Source organism: Elephantulus edwardii, unplaced genomic scaffold, assembly GCF_000299155.1.
Source record: "Elephantulus edwardii isolate Elephantulus edwardi_28Jun2011 unplaced genomic scaffold, EleEdw1.0 scaffold00152, whole genome shotgun sequence".
In the NCBI taxonomy this organism is placed as follows: Eukaryota; Metazoa; Chordata; class Mammalia; order Macroscelidea; family Macroscelididae; genus Elephantulus; species Elephantulus edwardii.
Genome location: NW_006399902.1, coordinates 7,288,870 through 7,312,879, shown reverse-complemented (window position 1 = coordinate 7,312,879; position 24,010 = coordinate 7,288,870). Strand labels below are relative to the sequence as shown.

The 24,010-nt window shown below is 33.0% G+C and overlaps 1 protein-coding gene across 2 annotated transcripts in view; it reads left to right on the top strand.

The window, feature by feature from the left end:
- The window catches only part of USP9X (ubiquitin specific peptidase 9, X-linked), an 87,389-nt gene that overhangs the window by 4,511 nt on the left and 58,868 nt on the right, over positions 1-24,010 (top strand). For both annotated transcript variants that reach the window (XM_006894983.1, XM_006894984.1), the window contains exons 2-13: positions 1,590-1,735; positions 3,904-3,983; positions 4,954-5,066; positions 7,890-8,108; positions 10,462-10,577; positions 10,757-11,008; positions 11,088-11,226; positions 13,615-13,767; positions 14,497-14,601; positions 17,321-17,527; positions 19,650-19,786; positions 21,647-21,780. In XM_006894983.1, coding sequence (XP_006895045.1) covers positions 1,590-1,735; positions 3,904-3,983; positions 4,954-5,066; positions 7,890-8,108; positions 10,462-10,577; positions 10,757-11,008; positions 11,088-11,226; positions 13,615-13,767; positions 14,497-14,601; positions 17,321-17,527; positions 19,650-19,786; positions 21,647-21,780 — 1,801 coding nt within the window. The remainder of the gene's footprint in view (positions 1-1,589; positions 1,736-3,903; positions 3,984-4,953; positions 5,067-7,889; positions 8,109-10,461; positions 10,578-10,756; positions 11,009-11,087; positions 11,227-13,614; positions 13,768-14,496; positions 14,602-17,320; positions 17,528-19,649; positions 19,787-21,646; positions 21,781-24,010) is intronic.

The following is a 24,010-nucleotide window of genomic DNA, read 5'->3' as shown; positions in this document are numbered from 1 at the left end:
ACTTGTACATCAGGGATGTACGACCTAGAGGAATGTCTTTGCCTTGGTGGCGCCACTTTCTGTCCACTGGGCCAGCTGATCTCTCTCTAAGGTTGTAAAAATTATTTCATTGACATTTTATGTATATAAATTAAAGGTCCCCTCCATGGACCAAATATTAGAATAGTATTATTGAAAATAGTTTGATATTTGCTGGTGTGGTATTATTGGTGTTGTAAATATTATTTTTATCTTTATCTATAGTACTCAATTTCAGAAGAGGAAAAAATTGTTGTAAAATAAATCAGGCTTCACAGCTGTTGCACACCAGGTCATTTATGAGACACAGGCCACTAAATGGCACATAAAAACAAGAGCAGATTTTTAAAGTTACATATTTAAAACAGAATTCTTTCTCCTGGACTTTTAACACTTAAATTCTGTGTAGTAGACTCCTTTACCTTTACTCCTTTATTCCTTTACAGCTTTCATATCTACAAAGTACTTTTTCTCCATCTTAGTGAATGTTCATTTTATTGCTAACTGGTTGTAAGTTCATTTATAGTCTCTTAATTTATAGTTATCTTAATGATAGTATAGATTATTGTCTGTATGTAAATATTTATGTGACAGTTTCTTACAGCTGTTCAGTAGGTGCTAGAATGGTGAGGGGCCTTTTCTCTTAAAAAGACCATTAAATCTACAGTGGGTAGAAAATTAAGAAACACATCATTTTCAAATTTAGATGGATTCTATTTAAAATACTACCTACTTTCTCAATAAAATCCATATGATTCTGATTTCATGTTTACTCAGTGTATGCACAGTAGAACTGCATTCCACCAGGTTTCCAAGACTTGACATTTTAGAAATAGACTGCCAGGTCTTTCTTCTAAGCTGCCTCTTAGTGTATTTGAACTGCTGATTCAAATTGGTAGTAGCTAAGCCTTTAGCCCTTTATGTCACTCCGGAGACTCCAAAATTAAAAATGAAAACAAAGGATTGTAAAGCACCATTCCCTCAGTTGTAAAAGTAATGGGGGGAAGAGAAAGAAATTAAAATCTAGCCATATTCATATTGAAAGTGATTTGACTTACTTAACAAACCACAATTATGAAGTTTTAAGTAGTTTAATAATAATTTGAGTTGAGAAGTTGTAAAATGATTTTTTCCTTTAAAATTATGAAATTACAAAGTTAAAAATTAGAACAGCTAAATCTGTAATGTAGTTTATAGTATAATTTCTGTCATGACAAGATCATAATTGGATTAAGAACATAAGCATTTCATAATTGAGTCCTATATTCATATCCCAGTTAATGGAGCTTGAGCTGTGTGCCCTTTTGTTAATTAGTTACTGGCTGAGTTTGTTTAAAAGGAAGTAGAATATTTCAGAAGACTATTGTGATTGAAATAATTTTAAAACACCATAGCACTGAAATGCCCTAAAACACGAGTCTTCTGCTGGAAACACGAGTTTCTAATTCTTTTATATTTTTAATTATCCAAGATGTGCAGGATTATCCATATTGGTAATCTGAGTTGCTAGATTTTTTACATGTTACAGGAATTTATTTTAGAATGTTTGATTTTATTTTTTTTTTATTAAGACTTCATCACCTGATTCTTCCAATGAGAATTCCCCAGCAACTCCCCCAGATGAGCAAGGTCAAGGAGATGCCCCATCACAGCTTGAAGATGAGGAACCTGCATTTCCACATACTGATCTGGCAAAGTTGGATGACATGATCAACAGGTGAGTTGGTTTTGCTGGTATTTTAATAAGTATGTAGTAAAAAGGAAAATACATCAAGCTTTTCAGCATTGCAAATCATTGTAAATGGAAAAAGTAAAGAAATAGATGGCAGTGTCACAATAACTCCGAAGTAACCCTATTGCCTCCTTAGTAGCCAGATACTTTGTAATCCTTAGTAATTAATCTCATCATTTCTGTGGATTTTAAAAAATAAGAAATAGTATAAATAAGACACTATTCAGTGTAAATAGTAAACAAAAGGAAGACACTAAATAACTTTCATAGTAATGTTGATTCAGATTAATGTGTTAACTCTAGCCCATGTTACTGAATACTAGAGATGTGCTTGTAGCTTCACTTTTGAGAACTTACTAATTTTTTTCTCATTGGTAATAGTGAGTGCTTGGAATGCTGGATGTCTTTAATAATTCCAGGTTGACTGACATAAACCAGATCATAAGAAGATTGAGATCCGGCTGCCTATTGTGAATTTTTGACAGCTTCTGTGAGGCATTAGCCACCTCACCTCAACTATTTGTTTTTTTTCATCTTTATCTCAGGGGACAGTCCCAAGTACCATTTTTCATGCTCGTAGTTCAAGTAATTCAGTTCCCCACATGCACACACATATAAAATCACTTACCTTTTAAAAAATGTATTTAAATAATCACTGATTATTTGGTGAAAGACTCCATGAGAGTGAATATTTGAACTTGTGTGCAGGGAAAGAAAAGGATTTAAAGAGATTTGATGAGAGACAGACATGTCAAGAGAAGCCCAACTGTCTGTGATCCTCACTGTGTTTAATAGGGCTGTGGGCTGAGCTAGTGAGTGCTAGAGAGGTGTGACACATTAACCCCCTCAAGGAAAAGAACCAAAACACATTATTATAGGCAGTTATCTTACTGACTTTGTTGTATTTTACTTTCTAATAATAGACCAACAGTAATAAATAGGTGACAGGAAATTGAAAACTTTTGCATTGATATTTTTTGAAACTGTTAGTAATAAAAAAATTGTTAAACTTAGAAATGCATTATGTATATAGAGTTCTCTATAATATAACCCTTACAAACACACGTACATCCTAACTAAATAATAGCACATGGTTCCAGATTTCTGTTCCTTGGTATATAGATAGTTGTATCACATATTTTCAGCATGTTACCGGAAGGGTCAGCAAAAGAAAGACTTTCAGTGATTGGCATAGTGACTCCAACAATAGGCTTGACCACAACAGAGATTGTGAGGATGCAGCAGGATTGAGCAGGGTTTCATTCCGTTGTATATAGGGTAAGCTATAAGTCAAAACTGTCTCATCAATACCTTAAACACTTTTTAAAGAATACAGGCAGATACTTGTAATGGAGTACAATGAATTTTAATTAAACAGACAAAATTTTATGAAGTTGTTGAATAGTCTTTAACTTTTCCCTGTAGTGGAAACATCATTGCAAAAGGTTGTATTTTTGCATTTGTATTTAGTGTGGTGGTTAATGATTGTCGTGCCAGCCAGAGGACTACAAATACTAGCTTATCCTTGGGGAATAGAAAAATACTTTTATGTAAAAAAAAAATAATGACAAAGGTGTAGTACACATTTGTCTCTAATAGATTATCTAATGGAATATCTCTAATAAAAATGAGAGTGTTTGAAAAATTTGCCCTCTGTGTATAAACATTAAAGAATGAAAGGAAAACATCACTGGCTATGTGCTGCATACTTGTTTGAGAGAAGGTCTGACTTTGGAAACTGACTCACTTCCGGAAAAGATACTTCATTTGATGAGATGAGACAGAAGTTAGATACCTGTCTAAAATATTTTCTTTTTTGTTGGGCAGTTCAAGATAGCTAAGACAGTGATTAAAATAGCCCCTTTACCCTGAATCCCCAAAGGACATTTTCCTATTAAATAATAAATATCAAATTAATGGACACTTGCATATTACAGCAGCTTTATATTCTATGAAAGTAAAATAAATTTTACAATAAAAATTCTGGTTGTAGAATTAGCAGGTGATGGTTTGTTTCATAAAACATACTTTGTACACTTTGTTGTTTCATATTTAATAGTTTTTAGTGAAGTAAGTCTAATTAGTAACACATTCATAGTTGCCTCACTTAATGTGCAACCAATAAGGTCTTTTTATTTTATAAAAACTCTTAGGCCACGATGGGTGGTTCCAGTTTTGCCGAAAGGGGAATTAGAAGTGCTTTTAGAAGCAGCTATTGATCTTAGTAAAAAAGGTAAGTTTATGTGTTTTTTTATGGTTACTGCAATGTATACTACTAAACATAATTACTGAAAATGTAATTTTCCTCTTTTGTAAACATACTAATTATTTCTAGATTATAACTAGAGCTTTTAGTCTAGTACTTAAATATTCATATCCTTTGGGTAGTCTTCAAGGTGTTTGATGAATTTTCTGATGTAAGAAATGAATGAATGGAAATCCAAAATCTCTGTAAATGCTCATTAAAATTATTTTTAAAAAAAGAAATAAGATTATATATATTCCTATTGGTATTAAAAATGTATCTTTTCTAAAATTACTAAGTGATTGTTACATTATTTTTAATCAGCTTTTCAAGGAGGTTGTCACTTTATTTTAATCATGTATTTAAAACTACAGTACTGTTCAGATGCTCTGTTTTTTAAAGTCCAAACTAAACAATACTTAAGTATCTATGTTAGTTTATAATTTTGTTATTAAAAGTTGTAGGTTTTCTTTGTGTTTGGAGGGTTTATTGCCTTTCTGACAACAGATGAAATTGAGAAGTCTTTCTTTTAATTTTTAAAGTTTAAGAAGTACTTTTAGGAAATATAGTGCTGTGAAGTATTAAGAGTTCCTTTTTTTTTTTAAGAGTCATTTGTTACTAGTAACCATTTTGTGTTTTAAGATCCATTGTTGTAACTTGGAATATTTTCATTTAGTTCTAATATTACTTGATTTAATATTTTAACAGTTAAGATATTTTTTAAATTATTTAGGATTATTTAGTCTGAATAAGCTACCTTCTTGATATACCAACTTTTGAGTTGCTAATCTTTGCTGTATTCATTGGCCTCTTAAGATTATGCTGTGAGATTTTCCCCCAAGCTGTTCTCCATTTTTTAAACTGTTAGCAGGCATTTACCAACTTCTGTCTTAAAATTTGACGTTGTGAAATAGAAAGAAATGTTTTGTTTATATTACGTTTTCTTTATCTTTCTTAGGCCTTGATGTTAAAAGTGAAGCCTGTCAACGATTTTTTCGAGATGGGCTTACAATATCATTCACTAAGATCCTTACAGATGAGGCAGTGAGTGGCTGGAAGTTTGAAATTCATGTGAGTCTTTTCATTTGACTCTAGAAAATAAAGTTTATGTAATGATGCCTATGGGTAGTACTGCATGCACACAAGGTGTATTTTTTGAATGTACCATGGACTGCTAAGAAAACAAACAAGCTCATCCTCGAGAGGGTTAAACTGGGCTGCTCCTTGGAGGCAAGGATTCTAAGGCTTCGTCTGACATACTTTTGGACATGTTGCAAGGAGGGACCAGTCCTTGGAGAGGGACATCATGCTTGGGAGAGTGGAAGGACGGCGCAGGAGGGGAAAACCCTCTATGAGGTGCATTGATTCAGTGACTGGGGAAATTGGAGTGAGGGTGTCAAGAGACAGTGAGATTGGCACATGACAGAGAAAGGTGTCGGGCTATTGTACATAGGGTCACTATGAGTCACAGGCAACTCGACAGCACATAACAACAATGCTTTCTACTCTCTAAAAAGCGAGGCCCCCCCTTTTCACAATAAATTATAGTCTCAGTTGAAAGAGGCTAAGTCACTTAGAATGCAATTTAAAGTTAGAAGTATTGACTTACTCTATATCCTGGTTTCTCTAGTATCATGCAAGAAGATTAGGCAAGTCCATTGCAAGATGTATTACTGTTAAATATATACCGCTAAGAAATACCAGAAATGGAAGATCTAATTCACAATATAGGCAGTCCCTGAATTAAAAATGAACTCTGTTCTCCTGTCTTTAAGAATTTGTTGATCAGTTGAAATAAGTGCGTGTTCTTAACTTATCCTTACATGAGTGAAGAGATGAGCCCTGCTGGTATAGTAGGTTAAAAGTTGGGTTGCTTACTGTAAGGTCAATAGTTTGAACTTATCAGCCAGTCTGAGAAAGAGTCTGTCTGCTCCTATAAAGGTTTATGGCCTCAGAAATCTATGAGATAGTTAGTTCTATTCTGTCCTGTGTCAGAATCAACTTGATGGTAGTGAGCACTTGTGGTAAGTTTTTTAAAAAAACAAGTGAGGGTGACTATGAAGAATTTGTGGGAAGCAGAGATTGGTACAGTGATGACAAATTTAAGTATAGTGCAAGTGTTCAGAGGGGTGGTGCTCCATGTAAAGATTATGACCAGATGCACAGCTATGCAGTCCTGTCATTAATTTAGCCTCATGCGTTAGGCACCCTATAAGAACTCACTACATTTCTTCCAGTCTCGCATTCTAGGATTTCCACTTGCAATTTTTATAGTTACTATGATATATCCATATTGTGAAATTTGTGGTCTGTTCCTGTTAATGATTTATAGATTGTAACAGTTTGAAATGGTTCACAGCCCTATATAGTAAAGGACAACTAGGTAGTGGTGGTAGATACTGTCAAGTCGTTGCAACCCTAGGAATAACAGGTCTGTGTTCCATATCCTGTGCCATCCTCATCATCTCTGATAAACTTGAGCCCATCCATTGCTGCAGTCACTATGTCCATCCATTTTGTTGGGGATCTTCTGTCACTGATCTTGTACCTTTGACAGCATGATATTCCTTTCCAAGAAACAGCTTATCTCCTGGCAACATGTCCAAAATATGAGAGACAAAACCTCACCATCCTTCCAAGGAGCACTCTGGCTGTACTCTCTCCAAGACATGTGTTTGATTTTTGGCAATCCATAAGATACTCAGAACTTTTCTCCAGCATCACAACTCAAAGGCCTCAATTCTTCTTGTCATTCCTACTGATTGTTCAGCTCTGAGGTGTGCATTAGCAAGTGATTGAAAAGCCCATGGTTCAAATCAGGCACACCTTGGTCTTCAAACTGACATCATGGAGTTGTCCATATTAAGAGTTGTATGTAAGTTGGATGCTCTTAACATGTCTACATCTGGAATACTAAAGAATCATAGTAAGAGTAGATGAGAACTAAAGACACCATACAAAAAAGCACAAGTGACCATGTGTATCTGAAATTTGGCATCTGATGAAGAGAGAAAAAAAAATGAAAATTCTAAGAACCAATATTTAAATAATTTTGTAGTGTGAAAAAATTGCCACACAAAGAGTTCAAAGTCTCAGATTGCCAGTGTTCCCTAGTTATAAACAGAAGCAAATACGAGTCATCTCTGGAATCGCCAGTCTAGGAAAATGACAATGCACAGTGCCATTGAATATGATTCCAAGATCTTAAAAAAGTGCATCATAGATTGAAGAAATACAGTAATTCTAAGTCTCTCTTTCTCCTTTATAATATGCAAATGATCATATTGTAAAACTGTTATGCTTTGAACTATTTTCTGAACATGACTATGGCATAAAAAAATCCCAATATCCCCTTGCCCAAAATGGATTTTTTTACATTAAGAAGACTTGAAAGTGATGCCAGACTTTTACATTGAGGCTCTAAATAGCAGATTTCCTCTAGCTTGAATGATCAATATTGTTTACAATTTTATAATAATAAAATTTATAATTTTGCAGTATATAATTTTAAATTCGGAAAAAACCTTTTCTGCGCAAATTTCAAAGTGAGACAGTTGTGATTTATATCTTGACTATGGAACCTAGAGCAGTAGGAAATGTCTTATGATGCCTACTTCATTTTGCTTTATTTCTTTTTTTTATTTTTTCATTTTGCATTATTTCAAAAGCAAATAACTTTTGAAGGAAAGTGCTGTATAAAGTGCTGTATAAAGTAATAAGTACAGTACATAAATTCAAATTTTTCTCTTGGTTCCAGTATAGTGTAATTAAACATAATTCAGATGACTAATACAGAGAACCAGAAATCATTCTTAATAATTTTAGACTATTTCTGTTTTGAAGTTGCATTTACTTTGTTCTCATAAATCTCTTTCCCCTCCTTTCGTAAAACAGAGATGTATTATTAACAATACTCATCGCCTGGTGGAGTTATGTGTGGCAAAGCTTTCCCAAGATTGGTTTCCACTTCTGGAACTTCTTGCCATGGCCTTAAATCCTCATTGCAAATTCCATATATATAATGGTACACGTCCATGTGAATCTGTTTCCTCCAGCGTTCAGTTGCCTGAAGATGAGCTCTTCGCACGTTCGCCAGACCCTCGATCACCAAAAGTGTGTTGGTTTGTTATTTTCTAAGTTAAATATTAGCAGTTGTCTTATTCCGCAGTAGAAATTTAAATCTGAATATTTCATTAACAGAGAAATTTATTTCACACTCCTCTTAAGAGGGAATTTGCTTTATTTTGTATCTTTTAATTTTATGCCATAGATTTGTTCTATTTTTTTTTGTCCCCCTGTTAAGTTTTCCGTGTTAAAAAAATTTCATTTGATAGCCAAATTGACTTTGATAATTTAAATGAAAATACAAAACTGGGAGCTTTGCCTATGTCAAAGACATGGTATTTCCGTTCTTGTGACTATCTCTCTGATCATCTTCCCAGCATTTTTAGAAGTAGTTATAGTTTGTGTTGATAGGAAACAAATAATAGCAACAGTAAATAAATGTAAAAGCTTCTAATATAAATTTTCTACATTAAACAGTCTATGCTTTAAAAAGTGTATCCTCAAATGGTCTTAAATTCAAATAGTTAAGAAGATGGAGTTTAAAAATTTTAGAATTTAGGAAGACAATTTTACTATTAAAAGGCCAGCCAGGGAAATTTGAAGTCATATAATACTTCGTATATTTTGTTACAAACTAAAGTCATCGAAATGTGTTGAACTTAGAGCTGATATTTTTTTTTTGTTTCCAAGCTTATTTTGTTTTCACTAGGTGCATCAGTCTTACTCAAGTAAACAAAATAAATGTCTCTAAATGGAATCTTCACTATGTCTGTACCACATTTGTTATTTTCTGTTATATGGATCTGTAATAATCTCCATCTAAAATAGACTCTTAGGAATCCAACTTCGGAGAAAGATGACAGTTTTCTCATGCAGTTTCCAGCCTCTGACAACATGGCTAAAAGGTCAACTGATTGAGGTTCCAACTCTATGTCACACTATGATCATCTGTTATAATATTGATAATAGATTTATTAAGAGATAATGTATTTAGCAGAATTTTCAGCTATACTTTCTACTTAGAGGCACCGTGATACAACAAAGAACCTTAAAGAAATGGTAAATGCCAATACATTTCCAAAGTAACTGATTTCTGACCCTTCTCCAGGTTTTTGGAGGCTGTAAATCACATAGGAGATTGTCCATCTTTTACCAGAAGTGTCTAAAAGTAGTGGTAGCAAAATTCATCTTATAAAAGTAAGATGGTTGAGTTAAACTTTTTAAAGTGAATTTCATCTCATAGATACGAAGTGTAAAATGTGTTTCTGTTTACCTCTGAGAAATTTAATTCCAGAACTTAATATGTTTTAATTTCAGCCTTAATTGTTAAGTTCTTGGTAGATTTGCCTTTCTCTTTTCACTTTCTTCTTCAATCCTTACTCTCGTTGACAAGAAAACTTTTAACTTCTATGACCTCAGCTTTTCTGGGTGCGTGTACTTTTTTGTATATTGTTGCTGTCTACTATCGAGTCAGAACCAAGCCATAGCTGACCCTCTGGCTGGTTTTCAGAGGCAAGTAATTGCACAGGAAGATAATGTCCATCCTTCTGTGGATCCAAACCTTGTGCCTTTGAGATTTTAGTGCAGCTTCTTGCCTCTAGGCCACCACTGCTAGTGAATAAACAAGCCGTTGGTTTTTAATCATAAGTTTGGTGGTTCAGATTTACCAACCACTCCATGGGAGAAAGATTTAGCAGTTCTGCTCTTTAAAATGACAACATTGGAGTCCCTGTGAAGCAATTCCTAGTATTCCCTATGTCATTGCTATGAATAAACTTGGATGGCCTCAGGTTTTATTTGCCCATCCTAGCTGCATTGTACTTTGAGTTATATCAGGAAAAAGGTTGAAAGAGGCACTCATGTACTGCATAGTGGTGTTCTGAGCAAAATCATCAAGCAGTATGTTGTTTTGAGGAGCAAAAGCTATAAATACTAATAGTTAAATTACTAGTTTTTCAGATTACTACATTTTTATGGAAATCAAAGTTACTTAGAACTACAACCAAAACTGCGTTAAAAGTTCAATTAAGGTCCCAATTTATTTGAGTTACAGGAAGTGGCTGAGAAGCCTTTTTACTCCCATAAAATTTTAACACTAGATATTTTCAGATAACCACAAAAGTATTTTCACATGGTAGAATACCTAAAGTAGAAGCATAGCTTTGCTTTTCTTGTTCACCTGCTATGTTAGTATGAACAAAAAGCTATATATACCCAGTTGATGTACTCCATGCCTCTAATGTTGCTTCAGAATCACAGATGGGCTTATGGGAATATTTCATGGTCTTATCAAGGATGAATTGATATACTAAGCTTCTGTTTCCTAGTATATTGCATTTAAGAAATGGTTCTTACCTCCCCCCAAGAAAGTTAACTTTTATCATTGATGACTGTATTGCAGGGTTGGCTAGTGGATCTTCTGAACAAATTCGGCACTTTAAATGGGTTCCAGATTTTGCATGATCGTTTTATTAATGGATCAGCATTAAATGTTCAAATAATTGCAGCCCTTATTAAGTAAGTTCTGTTTCTAAATGAATGTTTAACACACTGTAGAAGTTGCATTTTATTTTTGGATCATATGTTTCTATTTTTAAAATGTGGATGATTATCTTATACAGTAAATTAAAAGTTAAGTATGAATTGATGTTGAAGATACTGAGTATTATAGACATTTCATGTCTTCCTTATTTCAGACCATTTGGACAATGCTATGAGTTTCTTACTCTTCATACAGTGAAAAAGTACTTTCTTCCAGTCATAGAAATGGTTCCACAGTTTTTAGAAAACTTGACTGATGAAGAACTGAAAAAAGAAGCTAAGAATGAAGCAAAAAATGATGCCCTTTCAATGATTATTAAATCTTTGAAGAACTTAGCTTCAAGGGTTCCAGGACAAGAAGAAACTGTAAAAAATTTAGAAATATTTAGATTAAAAATGATACTTAGGTAAGATAAGTGCCTCTTGAAACAATTATTTTTGTGAAGTTTTTGAATTAGGTCTAAAGAACCAAATTTTCTTCTCTAGATTATTGCAAATTTCTTCTTTTAATGGAAAGATGAATGCATTGAATGAAGTCAATAAGGTCATATCGAGTGTATCGTATTATACTCACCGACATGGTAACCCTGAGGAGGAAGAGTGGCTTACAGCTGAGCGAATGGCAGTAAGTTCTTCAGGTTTTGCATGAATTAAAAATCTACTTACTTACAACAAGGAATGACTTTTTTTAAAGTAAAGTGAGAGAGAATAGGCAGGAAAATGTGCAACAATGAAAGAAAGTCCAACTTTTCTGTAAACTTTTTAATTAAAATCATTAAAAAGGAAAATTAAAAATCTGCTTATTTAAAAAGTCAGAATGGCTCTCATTTAAGTTAATAATACTAAACTTTACATTGAAAGGAAGATGATGTTTATCACAATTTAATCTTGAGAATTTTTTGTGGTAGTTTAGTACACCTAGTAGTTATATGAATTGCCAAGCTCATTGTGGTAAATTTCTTTTTCAACATAAACATATTAAACATATTTTGAAATACTTATTAGATTATAGGAAGATGTAATTGGTTGAAATTGGACAAAGTGAATTACTATATGTATTTGTATATGTTAGAGTTTTAAAATAAATATGCCATTTAAGCTATTCAAATACTATATTTTGATTGTATACTACATGGTAATACTGAGGAGACATCTGTAAAACTTTTGTCTTAATTGAACCTTTACTTAATGTTGTTATGTGCCATGGAGTCACCTGTGACTCAGAGCGATCCTATGTACAACAGCCCTAGACCCTGCTCTATCCTGTGCCAATCTTATTGTCTCTGACACACCTATTCCCATTACCCCAGCCACTGAATAAGGAAGGTAAATATCACAGTGTGGAGAAAAAGCCAAAAGGTGGCAACACTGAAGTGTCTACCAGATGAATAGATAATATAATATTTACATACAGTGGAATATTATTCAGCTTTAGGGAATGAAGTTTTTGATACATGAGTGAACACTGAAATATTTGTGCTAGGTGGAATAACTCAGACCTCAAAAGAATAATTTTTTTTATGACCTAGTTTTTATGAAATAGTTTAAAAAGGCATATGACATCATTTGTATTCAAATGTATTTGTTTTTACTATAGACTGGGGGAGTAGGAAACTACTGCTTAAAGGCCAAGAACTTAAAGTGATAAAAAAAACCTTAAAATAATTAATAATTAATGTGTGTGTGATGGGTATCATTTAATTGTACTCCTTAAATTAATTGGCAAATAGTTTACCACAATAATATTGAAAGAACATGTATGTGGAGGATGTTTGGGCATCATTCACTTATAGAACATTAGGTGATGGCTGGTTTTGTATGTATGATTTATCCACTTGTAAAGTCTAGCACAGGCTTTTCAAAGTGTCGTCTAAGGGTTAGTGCTGATCCTTGAACTGCTACTAGTTCATTTAATACTTAGAAACATGTGCAGCAACTTGGCATTGCCACAGCATACTTAACTGTGTCTTTTTAAAAACAAAACCCTTAGATGAGAAATAAAACTTACTTTTGATCAGTCAAACAAAAAGAAATATATTTCTAGAGCTCATTTTGGGGCTAACTACTTTGTATTCTCAACAGATGAAGTACTTTAAAATCATAGAGTGTAGATTACTAAATATTTTTAGTATCATGAACTTGCTTTTCAGTTGGTCTGGATATTAAATAAATACTAATTAAGTGTAGCACAGCATGTTGTGACAGCACTGACTCATAGAGGCCCTGTATATAACAGAATGAAACACTGCATAGTGATAACACAGTGTTAAAAAAATAAAACCTTTGAAAGCATGCAAACATTACTCATATTCCACTTCCAACATTTTTAAGCTTATTCACTGTATAATAGGATAATTTCTCCATCACTGGAGTTTTTTTTATTTGCTTTTTTTAATTTAGGTTGGTAATGGATAAGCAATAGTGTCTGTCCCATGGTTATTAATTGATAAGTGTAAAAATAGGATAGATTCCTTTCCATCTCAGATGGAAACATAACTCTGTTTTAATCATGGTACAAAAAAAATCCAAAAATAACTAGCATTTTGCCTGTATCCTACTTAAATACAGGGGCCCTGTTGACACAGTGGATAAAGCACTCAGCTGCTAAACAAATGGTTGTTGATTCAGACTGCTAGTCACTCAGGGGAAAAAGATAGGACAATCTGCTTTCATTTCCTTGGAAACCTAAAATGGGCAGTTCTGCTGTGTCCTAAAAGTTACTGTGAGGTTCAGTTATGACAGTGAAGTGAGACATTGAGTATTTTCTGATTAAAACCTGGAGTAGACATTAATAATTCTAATTAATAGAAGCATTTCTATGTGTGTAAAAATTAAGTTTTATGAAATTAATATATTTATAATTTTATGTTAATAGCTAAGTTTAATAGCTAATATTAATAGAGGCTTTTAATGTATATTTGTATTCTTACTAATGTTTGAAAGTGTGGGCAATCTTTTGTTTTAAAGAAGCTTTTTAAGTTTGTTTTAAAATAATTTTTAAAATTCTGTTTAGGAATGGATACAACAGAATAATATCTTATCTATAGTCTTGAGAGATAGTCTTCATCAACCACAGTATGTTGAAAAGCTAGAGAAGATTCTTCGTTTTGTTATCAAAGAAAAAGCTCTGACCTTACAAGATCTGGATAATATTTGGGCAGCACAGGTAGGGCATTCAAGATAGTGGTGGGTTTTTTCTTTTTTGCTGTTTTTTTTTTCTTGGTGTGTTTTGGGGGTTTTTTTTTGTTTGTTTGTTTGTTTGTTTTTACGTAAAGACACTAAAAGCTAAGTTATCATGAATTGATAGGTTCCTACTCACAGTAAATTTGGAAAATATTATTGTCTTCCAGACTGTAAAGTTTGTTTTAGAAACCAAGAAAACCGTTTCAGTTTTGAGTGCTTATGGTTCCAATTTTGAAACAATATTATTATGATGCCTTATTTTCCTCCTATTTGCAGTATTAAAATTGACATGATAAATTGAATTAACATTCTGCTAAAGGTTCACATGACTTCCCAAAGTACATATTAATAATTTATGTTAGGAAATTGAGTCACCAAGTTTTAGGTGGCAATTCTGAAGCATTTAAAATGTTACTTTTTATGTTACACAAGTTAGATGAAAGAGATGGGAATATTTTATTAATAGTTGCTAAGAGATAGAGAGCTCTAATGGTAAGGAACTGCACTGCCACCTGAAGGCATGTGATTTGAATTCTCTAGCTGCTCTCTAGGAGAGAGAGGAGAAATCTCCTTTGCAATTTTTTTTAAAGCCAGCTGGAGAGTCAATTCCAACTTGATGTACATCATAGAAACAACAGGTAGGGTATTCTAGTCTATTACTTAAATTCCAGTGTACCCTAATTTACTTTACATTCATTTGTTTTCTCAACAGGCAGGGAAGCATGAAGCCATTGTGAAGAATGTACATGATTTACTTGCAAAGTTGGCATGGGATTTTTCTCCTGAACAACTTGATCATCTTTTTGATTGCTTTAAGGTAAAATTTAATGTAGTGAGTATTACTCCATTTTAAATCAAATCTGTGTGTTTACCCTTAACCAATAAACACTAAGGAAGTGATTTCATTATCCAATGAGAGCTTGTTTTTTTGTAGAATAATAATAACCATCATGAATAAAGAATAGCAATTTTAAAATTTTTTTAATGGAGTCAAATACATCATGGGACTAAAGGAAAGTGTGATGTGTTTCAGAAAATAAAAAAAGCATTTTCAGAAAAATGAGAGGTTGGATTCAGTATTTTTAAATTATTTGATTGATGACATGCCTTAATGGAAATTTCATAAAGTAGATAAGAATTTCTATAGTCTCTGCTTGTTAGGGATGTATTTATAAAAGCCCAAGTAGTTAATGATTTTTTTGATCAAGAACATAAGACCTTATGACAGTGCTTAAAAAGCTTGTTTGGCAAGAAGCTGCACTGCAATTCCAGAGGTGGCCAGTTCAAATCTACCAGATGCTCTGCTGGAAAAGGAGCGACAGTCTCCTCCTGTACCTGTCAGATCTGATTTGATGGTACACACATGCAAAAAATAATAAAATGTTAAAAAAAGCTTGTTCTGTTAACATCTGTTGTTAAACCTTGATTTCTTGTTAAAAATAATTATTTTAACTGCTGGTAGGAATTTAAGTTGATATAACTACTTTAGAAAGTAGTTCTTGCCATTTTGATAAAGTATAATTTTCTTAAGTCTTTTGAACCATTTGTTTTACTTTTGAATATATATTCTAGAGAAACATCTATACCAAGATACAAATTCAGTAGCCTTTTTTGAATTATTTGTGTTAGCATCAACTACCATGTAGTTGATCAACAGTTGTTAAATGCTGTCCAGTTGACTGTGATTTAGATCTGTTTTTTTGTAGGGTTGCTAGCAGTTGTACTCAACTAGATGGCATCTAACAGGAAGAGAAATTGGAAATGAGCCCTGAAGTAGGATGTTTAAGTGCTCAACTACTAATAGAAAGTTTGGTGGTTGAAACAGTCCTAACAGAAAAGATTAAAGAATTGGAAAGAAACCATGTGGAGTACTTCATTCTGCCACTTAAAAGAATTAGAATAATTTACGTTTTCTTCCAATACATCCCTTATTTATCATTCTAAATGTCTGTAAAAGACTTGTAATTTACATAGTCAATTTTTTTAATTAAATGTTACTAATTTTTAATGAACATTTACAGAGATTTTGGGTTTCCATTAATTCATTGTTGCACTATTACATAGTCAATCTCTATTGTTACAGATACAGATTTCGCCATAGAAAAATATCTGGCCACTGCCCACTAATACCATTAATACTCAATCCCTTCTCACTTCAGTTTTGACAGCTATGTTGTATTAACTGGATTCTTAAAACACCGTTTTGGCATTCTAAATGAATATTCTTTCTCCTTTTAAGTAGAATTAGCTTCATGATTTTTGTGTAACTTAGAAGCTTTTATTGGTTAATAACTTAAGACTTTGTCACAGATTTTTTATGGGTGTATGGTTTTATTGTCAGATGTGGAATGCACATTGTAATCATAAAAAGCTTATTTTGCCATCTTTCAATATAATGCTGTTTTTAAGGTGAATGTTAGCATAGTAAATTACATTCCAATTTTACAGTTTCTGTTGGAATTGTACCATTTCCAGTACTGCAATTTCTCCTTAATCCCATACCTTTTCATCTTGGTTTTTGTGTGAGTTTTTGACAGTTTGATCTTTTGGGAAAGGTTTTTTAAGTTCATTACTCACTGATGATAGTCTTGATTTATGGCTGCCGCTTGGTACTTAAAGATGACTTCAAAGAGTTGTTTTAGTTTATAGTTTTGTGTTACAGTTTTGAGGAGTTCCATCTAGTGTGTCTGGTTTTACAAATTTGATTTTTGTTTCATATTTTTCTCCCAGTTATCTATCCATTGTGGCCCTGATCAGAACGAAAATTTGGTAGTAGTATACTGGACACCATCTAATTCTTCTCGTTTCTGGATCATGTATAATAATTACTGTCCTCTGAGTCTTTGGTTTCCTTCTTTCTCTGTTTTGTTTAAAAGAAGTTAGTGTTGTATCTTAAATGGTTTCTTGCAAGCTGTACATGTTAGACGTTATTCACTACTTTGGAAAATCCAACCTCATAAGTTATTGGTTTCTTTGAAATTACCAAACAACAGTCTAAATGTTAGGGAATGGTCATATCTGGGGACGTTTTCGAGAACTTTGGTGATGTAGCCCGTGCATATCCACCAAGCAGCTCCGGAGAAAGAAGGGCGAGTTTCCTCCTTCTGTGTGATTTGCAACTTCGCAAAACCCTCTGCTCTGTCTTCTCTGAGTTGGTTCTGGCTTGACCTTAATGGGTTGAGTTGGATACATTTTTTGCTTATTACAACTAGAAAGAGAGGTGTACCACTGACACCTAGTGGATAGAAATCATGATTGCTGCTAAAAATCTTACAGTGCACCAGATCACTCCCCAAAAGACTTTTCCAGCCTACAGTATCAGTGGTGCCATGAGAAACCCTGGTTTTAATATTTCTTTGTAAATAAGAATTTAATTTTTCTGTTTTCTCAGGATTGAGGTCTTCTGAGTACTATTAAAATTCCTTTAAAATAATCACTTGAATAATTTTGTATTCAGCTGTGCTGTTAATGCAGTGTCAGTACACCGTGACAACCAAATACATGTTATTTTCATGTAATTTATTCTTTTTTTCTAGGCCAGTTGGACAAATGCAAGTAAAAAACAACGTGAGAAGCTACTTGAACTGATCCGTCGCCTGGCGGAAGATGATAAAGATGGTGTAATGGCACACAAGGTGTTGAACCTTTTGTGGAATCTGGCCCATAGTGATGACGTGCCTGTAGACATTATGGATCTAGCTCTCAGTGCCCACATAAAAATATTAGATTATAGTTGCTCTCAGGTAAGGGCATCGTGTTCCTTGGTTCTTTTTCTGTGACTTTTCTCCATATTTAGGTTAAGTAAGTAGTTATAGCTCAAGGTTATTATGACACTGTTATGTTTGAAGTAATCTTCAGGAACTAGGATTTTTCTTCAAATTAGTCGGCTTCCTCTTTATGTCTCCAGCAAGGCTTTATGTGTTATGTCTAAAGAACTATATTCTCCTTGGGAGATACACAGTACAAATGAAACTAATTACTTAATAGTTAAATGTATGGTACTGAAGTAAGAATTTCAAATAGATCATAATATATTAAAACTGATATGGGACTTCTTATAAGTAAGAGACATTGGATTTTCCTGACACCTTAGAAGAAAAATTAATGGAATTTCCTAAACAATAAAAGTAAATGCTTTTCCTATGAACAAATAACACAAGCAGCTTCTTTTCATTCTAACTTGTAATATATCTTTTAACACATAGTTAAATGAGTTCTGTATAATTGCACACTTTTTAATAAAGTGCTGCACTGATGAACTGAAATTTAGAGCTAGGAAAATAAGTACAAGTTAGATGTATCTGATTCAGATGATACTCAGGTTATCATACTTCCTTATGAAAAAATGGATCGTTAGGGACACTAATAGCCTAGCAGGTTATGTATTAGCTAGCTAACATTGGTTAGCAGTTCAGACCTGCTAAAGGTCATAGGTTTAGACCTACCTACTGTGCCATGTAGATAAGATAAGGCAGTCTCCTCTTGTTAAGATTTACTAGAAAAAGTCATGGAAGGTTGCCATAAGTCAGAATTGACTCAACAGGAGTGAATTTTATTTTTATAAATTTGATACAATTCAAATGTTATATTCCGGTATTTACTATACTTGCTGTGGCAAGATAGTTCATTCTGTATTTATCAGTACATCAAATAGTAAAAAGAACCTTGAATTTAAATTATTTCACTAAAGTGAGAAACCCTTTGAAACTTGGGACTCTAAGCAATGCATTTGTTCTTACTATTATTTGCTCTTGTTTTTAAGAGTTGAACTAGTCATTAGTATTTATGCTTGATAGGATATTTTACATATTAATCGAGAAATCATTGGATTCCATGAAACTTTGTAGAGTTTTGCCTTTTTCAGCCTCAACCTTCATTTTTGTGTTTGGGAAACATGTTTTTAAATATCACCCAGTACATTTCCCAAGCTACACAGAGAGAGAGAGAGATACAAAATTATTATTGCTATGGCAAAAATTATACTGCAACAGAAAGTGTTTAATTAAAAATACTTAGCTTATGACTCAGTTTGTTTTTTAAAAAAAAAAAATTTTTTGTTATTTTGTGTGTGTACCATCAAATCAGATGTGACTGGTACAGGAATGACTCAGTTTTTTTTTTTTTACAAAAGGAAATTATGGATGTATTGCAAGATTAATCTCATCTATTGAATTAGAACACGCACGCACATATAACAGTTACTTTGCTTTTCCAGTATAGACAAAAAAATAATTCAGACATGAAAATTTATTAGGTAGCTATACTTGGCACATCTAATTGCTATTAAGTTAAAGAGAGAATAAAGTAACAGATAATGTATTTTAAATAGTTTGAAGTTTTATGTTTTTCATTTGTAACTGCTTCTACCTGTCTCTGTCCCTTTCTCCTTTTGTGTATATGAATATGTTTTTATTTTGGTTTTTTTTTTTAACTTTAAGTTGGTAAAATAAAAATTTTTAGTATTCTTCACTGTGGTCAGAAAAGTGCTAAAAACAAGCTCAAAGAATTACATCAACATGCTATTGCTAAATTGTTGCAATCTCTACCTAAAAGCCCACCTTCTAGCAAAAGTTAAAGCTCATTATGTGGTTGTTCCTAGTATTTGGGATTTGCACCTTGTTTAGGTATATCTGGGCCCATAAAATGCTAAGCTTTTATAATAATACTTTTAGAATTGATAGTAAATGTAAAATAAAAATACACTTGAAAGCAGTTTTTATATATTTTAACATCTTTACAAGTGTAAAATAGTTTCTATGCTAATCTTACCAAAGAGTATTTTACTTTGATTATTCTCAAAATTATTTGAAAGTAGACTATTCCTGAGTACTGATCTATATAATACATTCAAATTGTTTGTTTAAGGACCGTGACACACAAAAGATCCAGTGGATAGATCGCTTTATAGAAGAACTTCGCACAAATGACAAATGGGTAATTCCCGCACTGAAACAAATTAGAGAAATTTGTAGTTTGTTTGGTGAAGCACCTCAAAACTTGAGGTAAGGCTTTTTAACCTAGAGAGAGAATTTCAGTATTTTTATTTATGTATTATGTTAAAAAGAACACAGCCTATCAGTTGGTATAATCTAATTTCAAAGAAAGAAAATTGGAATTGGAACAAAAGAATCTTTCATCATAATTTTTCTTTCTTTAATTGGAGTAAGCCACTTACAAGTGGTAAGCATCAGAATCAAGAAGGTAATACTGCCTAAAAGTTCTTGATTCTCAATTCTCTCTTATTCCTAGCAGGTATGCCAGAGAATTTCATGGCATGTGTTATGTTTTATCAGTCTCTCACTACTGGTTTGCTTTGATACTTCCTAACTTTTATTTCTCACTGTCCAATGTCTGCCCTTTATCCCATATAATAATAATATTTTCTAGAAAAATATATTTTCCTGGTTTATTTTAGCTAAAGTTCTATTAAATAACTGTAGCTAAATACACTGTCTTAGATGCTAAATTCTGGTTACCAGAATAATTTGTCCCATGTTTTCTGGTAATAGCATGAAAAACAAAAATAATTCCGAGAGAGCTAGTTGTAATAGAATATTCAAAATGGAGCCAACATTCCTGGTATGAACCTTATATAGCCAGTCATCTTAACAGAGGTTCTCCTGTCTGTTAGAAACATTCTTTCATTTTGTGTAAGATTAAAATGATAATTGCTGTTGTTTAGGCTAAAACAAAAGAAAGATTAAATTCAAATAAATTTGCATTTTTGTCCCCAAGCTTTGGGAAAAAAATAGCGTGAAGTTGGAAAGTTAAAGGAGTAAACACTAGCAAAGACTCAGCTATATAGTTTATTAATAGTGGTATTTATTTGAGGGATATATTTTACGTGTATTTGACACACTGTATTTGTATGCCTTTTATGTCCTTTCTCAAATAGATCAATTTGTTGCATATATTTTCCTCTGCAGGAAAAATACTGTAGCTTCATCTCCCATTAGAATAGTTCATAAACTACATTAGAATAGTGATAGTTGATTGAACTTTCTTGAAGGTGACAAAAGGAATGAGATAGAGTAACGTGCTGCCAGCCCAAAAGCAAGTTCAAATCAACGAGTGTTCCTTGAGAGAAAGATAGACAGTCTCTCCCCATGGGATTTTGTTGTTGTTGTGTACCATAGAATCATAACCAACCCATAACCCTCTGGTGGGTTTTCACAGGCAGTTAATTGCATGAGAGGAGATTGCCCATCCTTCTCTGACAGAGCACCTGGTGGCCTCGAACCCCATGCCTTTGGTTTACAGTGCAGCTTCTTGTTAATAGGCCACCCTCGCTCCCTCATGGGGTTAGTAGCCTCTGAAAAAGGATCAACCATGAATGATAGGTTCTGACTCCATGGCAGTGAGTTGAGTTGATGGATAAACTTGGCTGCAACCCAGTGTCATTAACAATGCTCATTGCCATTAAGTTAGAATATATACCTTGAATGTCAATTAAAATTATAGTTTTCTTAAATTCATTACATTCAGAGTATTTGTAGTCTTGTTCTTAAAATGAATACTTAAATTTTGTAATTCTTAAAATCATGTAAATTGGCAAGTGCTTCAAAACTAGTATAGATAGGGGTAGAAATCATTAATTGTGTTGTAGATTCCCATGGGATGAAATTGGAAAAAAACATGGATGCATGGTTTTCATGTAAATTTTAAAAAATATTTTTGAACCTCTATTTTAAATTCCTAGATAGTGTCTCTAAAGAAAATAAACAGGCAAAAGTTTAACTTTCTTTTATTAATGAAGCAGATTTAAGTTTTTAAACTAGTAACTAAAAATTTATATTGTATAAACTTTTGATTACAACAGAGTTTAATTGCCTAATTATATTGTTAAGTTCTTCTCGTTTCAGTCAAACTCAGCGAAGTCCTCATGTGTTTTATCGTCATGATTTAATCAATCAACTTCAGCACAATCATGCCCTAGTTACTTTGGTAGCAGAAAACCTTGCCACTTACATGGAAAGCATGAGGCTATATGCTAGAGGTATGTATTACAAGCTAAGATTAACTATGAGAAATATCAGTGGTTTCCCTTCTCAGTGATTTTATTGCTTGCATTAATTACCTTCGAAATAACCGTATGTATATTTTTAAATATGAATAATTTGTTTCCTTTTGAGATTACAGTCTACATTTATACCACCGCGCCCTCCCCCCAACAAACAAACCAAAACTTTCCCAACCTCCTAAATTCTAGTCCAGCATTTCAAGGCTACTTTTCTCCACTCTGCTCTCTTGTTATAATGACTTCTCTGTCTGAGAGCTCTACTTGCCCATATTACAATTGGTTGTTACTTTTTTAGGTATGTTCTTGACTCATTTCCAACTTTCGTTTATTTATTACTACCACCTTTAGAGATCTCTGGTGGCTTAGTGGGTCTTATAAATGTCTGAACCCATATATTGCCCACATTGCCACAAAGTAAAAGATGGGAATCTGTGTGATCAAATTATCTAGTTTTAAAACCTAACTGCAACAAACTATATACCCTTAGACAAACTTCTTATGCTAGAAGAATGTGTGGCAATAGCAAACATTAGAATTTTCACTATTAATATGTCCCTCTGAATTCATTGACTTAATACTTACTGTGTCTCCTAACAAACCTTAATACATTTTCCTCCTCTGATGTAACATGGTGATAATCCTTTGATTAATAATGATTAATTCATGCATGCTTAAATATGAAGAAAAGGTAATTTTTATTTTTTAAATTTATTTTTTTATTAATACTTTAGCGAAAGTCTACAGAAGACTTAGGTTTCTAGTCATTCATTGTTGAACATTTTCCTCCCCAACTCCCCTAAAGTCATTTTTTTAAATCTTTTTGCCTTTTATATATTCTTTGAAAGCTAGTTAAATTCTCTTTTGCTTTCCATGGCACTAAATCATTTCTGTGATATACTGGCCACCAACATTTCTAATTTTTCAATTCTGAAGCAAATGAGGGTTTTGGCCTTTGTATAATTAAACTCTTTCATGGATTATATTAACCATGAAATACACCATGCAGCAAGATCACATGCAGCTTCTACAGTTGACTGTCTCAGATTCTGATAATCATTTCACTGCTGCTAAGAATTTGGCCTGTTTATTTCTTCACTTCTCTACCACTCTTTCTTGTGCTTTCACAACATACATTGGTACTTCTCAGGCAGTTTTTATTAAGAAGATTTTTTGTTCTTCCCCCCACCCATATATGCAAGAGAACATAAAACAATTTTCCTTTACATTTTACCTCATTTACAAGAATAATCCATTTGTTTTAGAGTACATATTGAAAGTTATGTTTTTTATTTTTGTGTTATTTTAGGGGTTCTCCCCATCCACTTGGTTTCTGAAGGACTTGTTTTCAATGGAGGTCATATTCTTGAATTCTTGAATTCATCTTCATCCAATGTGAACAGCTTTTTGGAACATTTTCTACCTTTCCTCCTTCCTCCCCCTCAAAAAAATGAGTACATTCGGCAACTCTTCTGTTAGAGTGGAGATTGTGGGTTCAATTTAGTTAACTGACTCATTCCCACACACTGTCTATGAAATGATACTAAACTTGTATGGGTTCTTTGTGATTAAAAATACATACCAGGGTTAATATTCTTAGTAATTTATAGAGGCCTGAGTAGAAAAGTGCAAGTTGAACCTTAGTGAATATTTTGTTTGAGAAAATATGTAAATGCTAATAAAAATCATGCTGACTTGTCACAGTGACACAGGTTTACTCACGCTGGCCACATTGGCTCAGTTATAATAAGTAATTGAACTCATTAAATAAAATACGAATCTTTTTCGTCTGTACTGATTGTATACTAGTCAGAAATTGATACATGATTGAAATGAAAAACAAGAGATGGAGGTATTTAACATTTAGAATGGTAGACTAAGATACTTGACAGTTAATTTTCCCTGAAAAAAAACAACTTTATAACTGTAGAAAATTGTGAAAAGCAATGTTCAACAAAATCTAATCTACACTCATAGTGTGTAGCATTTGTGCTACAACCTCTTCGTCCCATTCTAAACTCAGTTATATGGAAAATACTGAGGGCAAGCGCAGCCAAGAAGAGCCTCCCTTTCATGGTAGCTGCCAGTCTAGGATTTTGGTTTCAGTCCCTGAGGGAAAGTTCACTGGTTTCTTATCCTGCATAGGATTGGAGTTTGATATTCAAGAAATTATATTCTTGGTGTTATAAGCTATAAAGACTTACACATG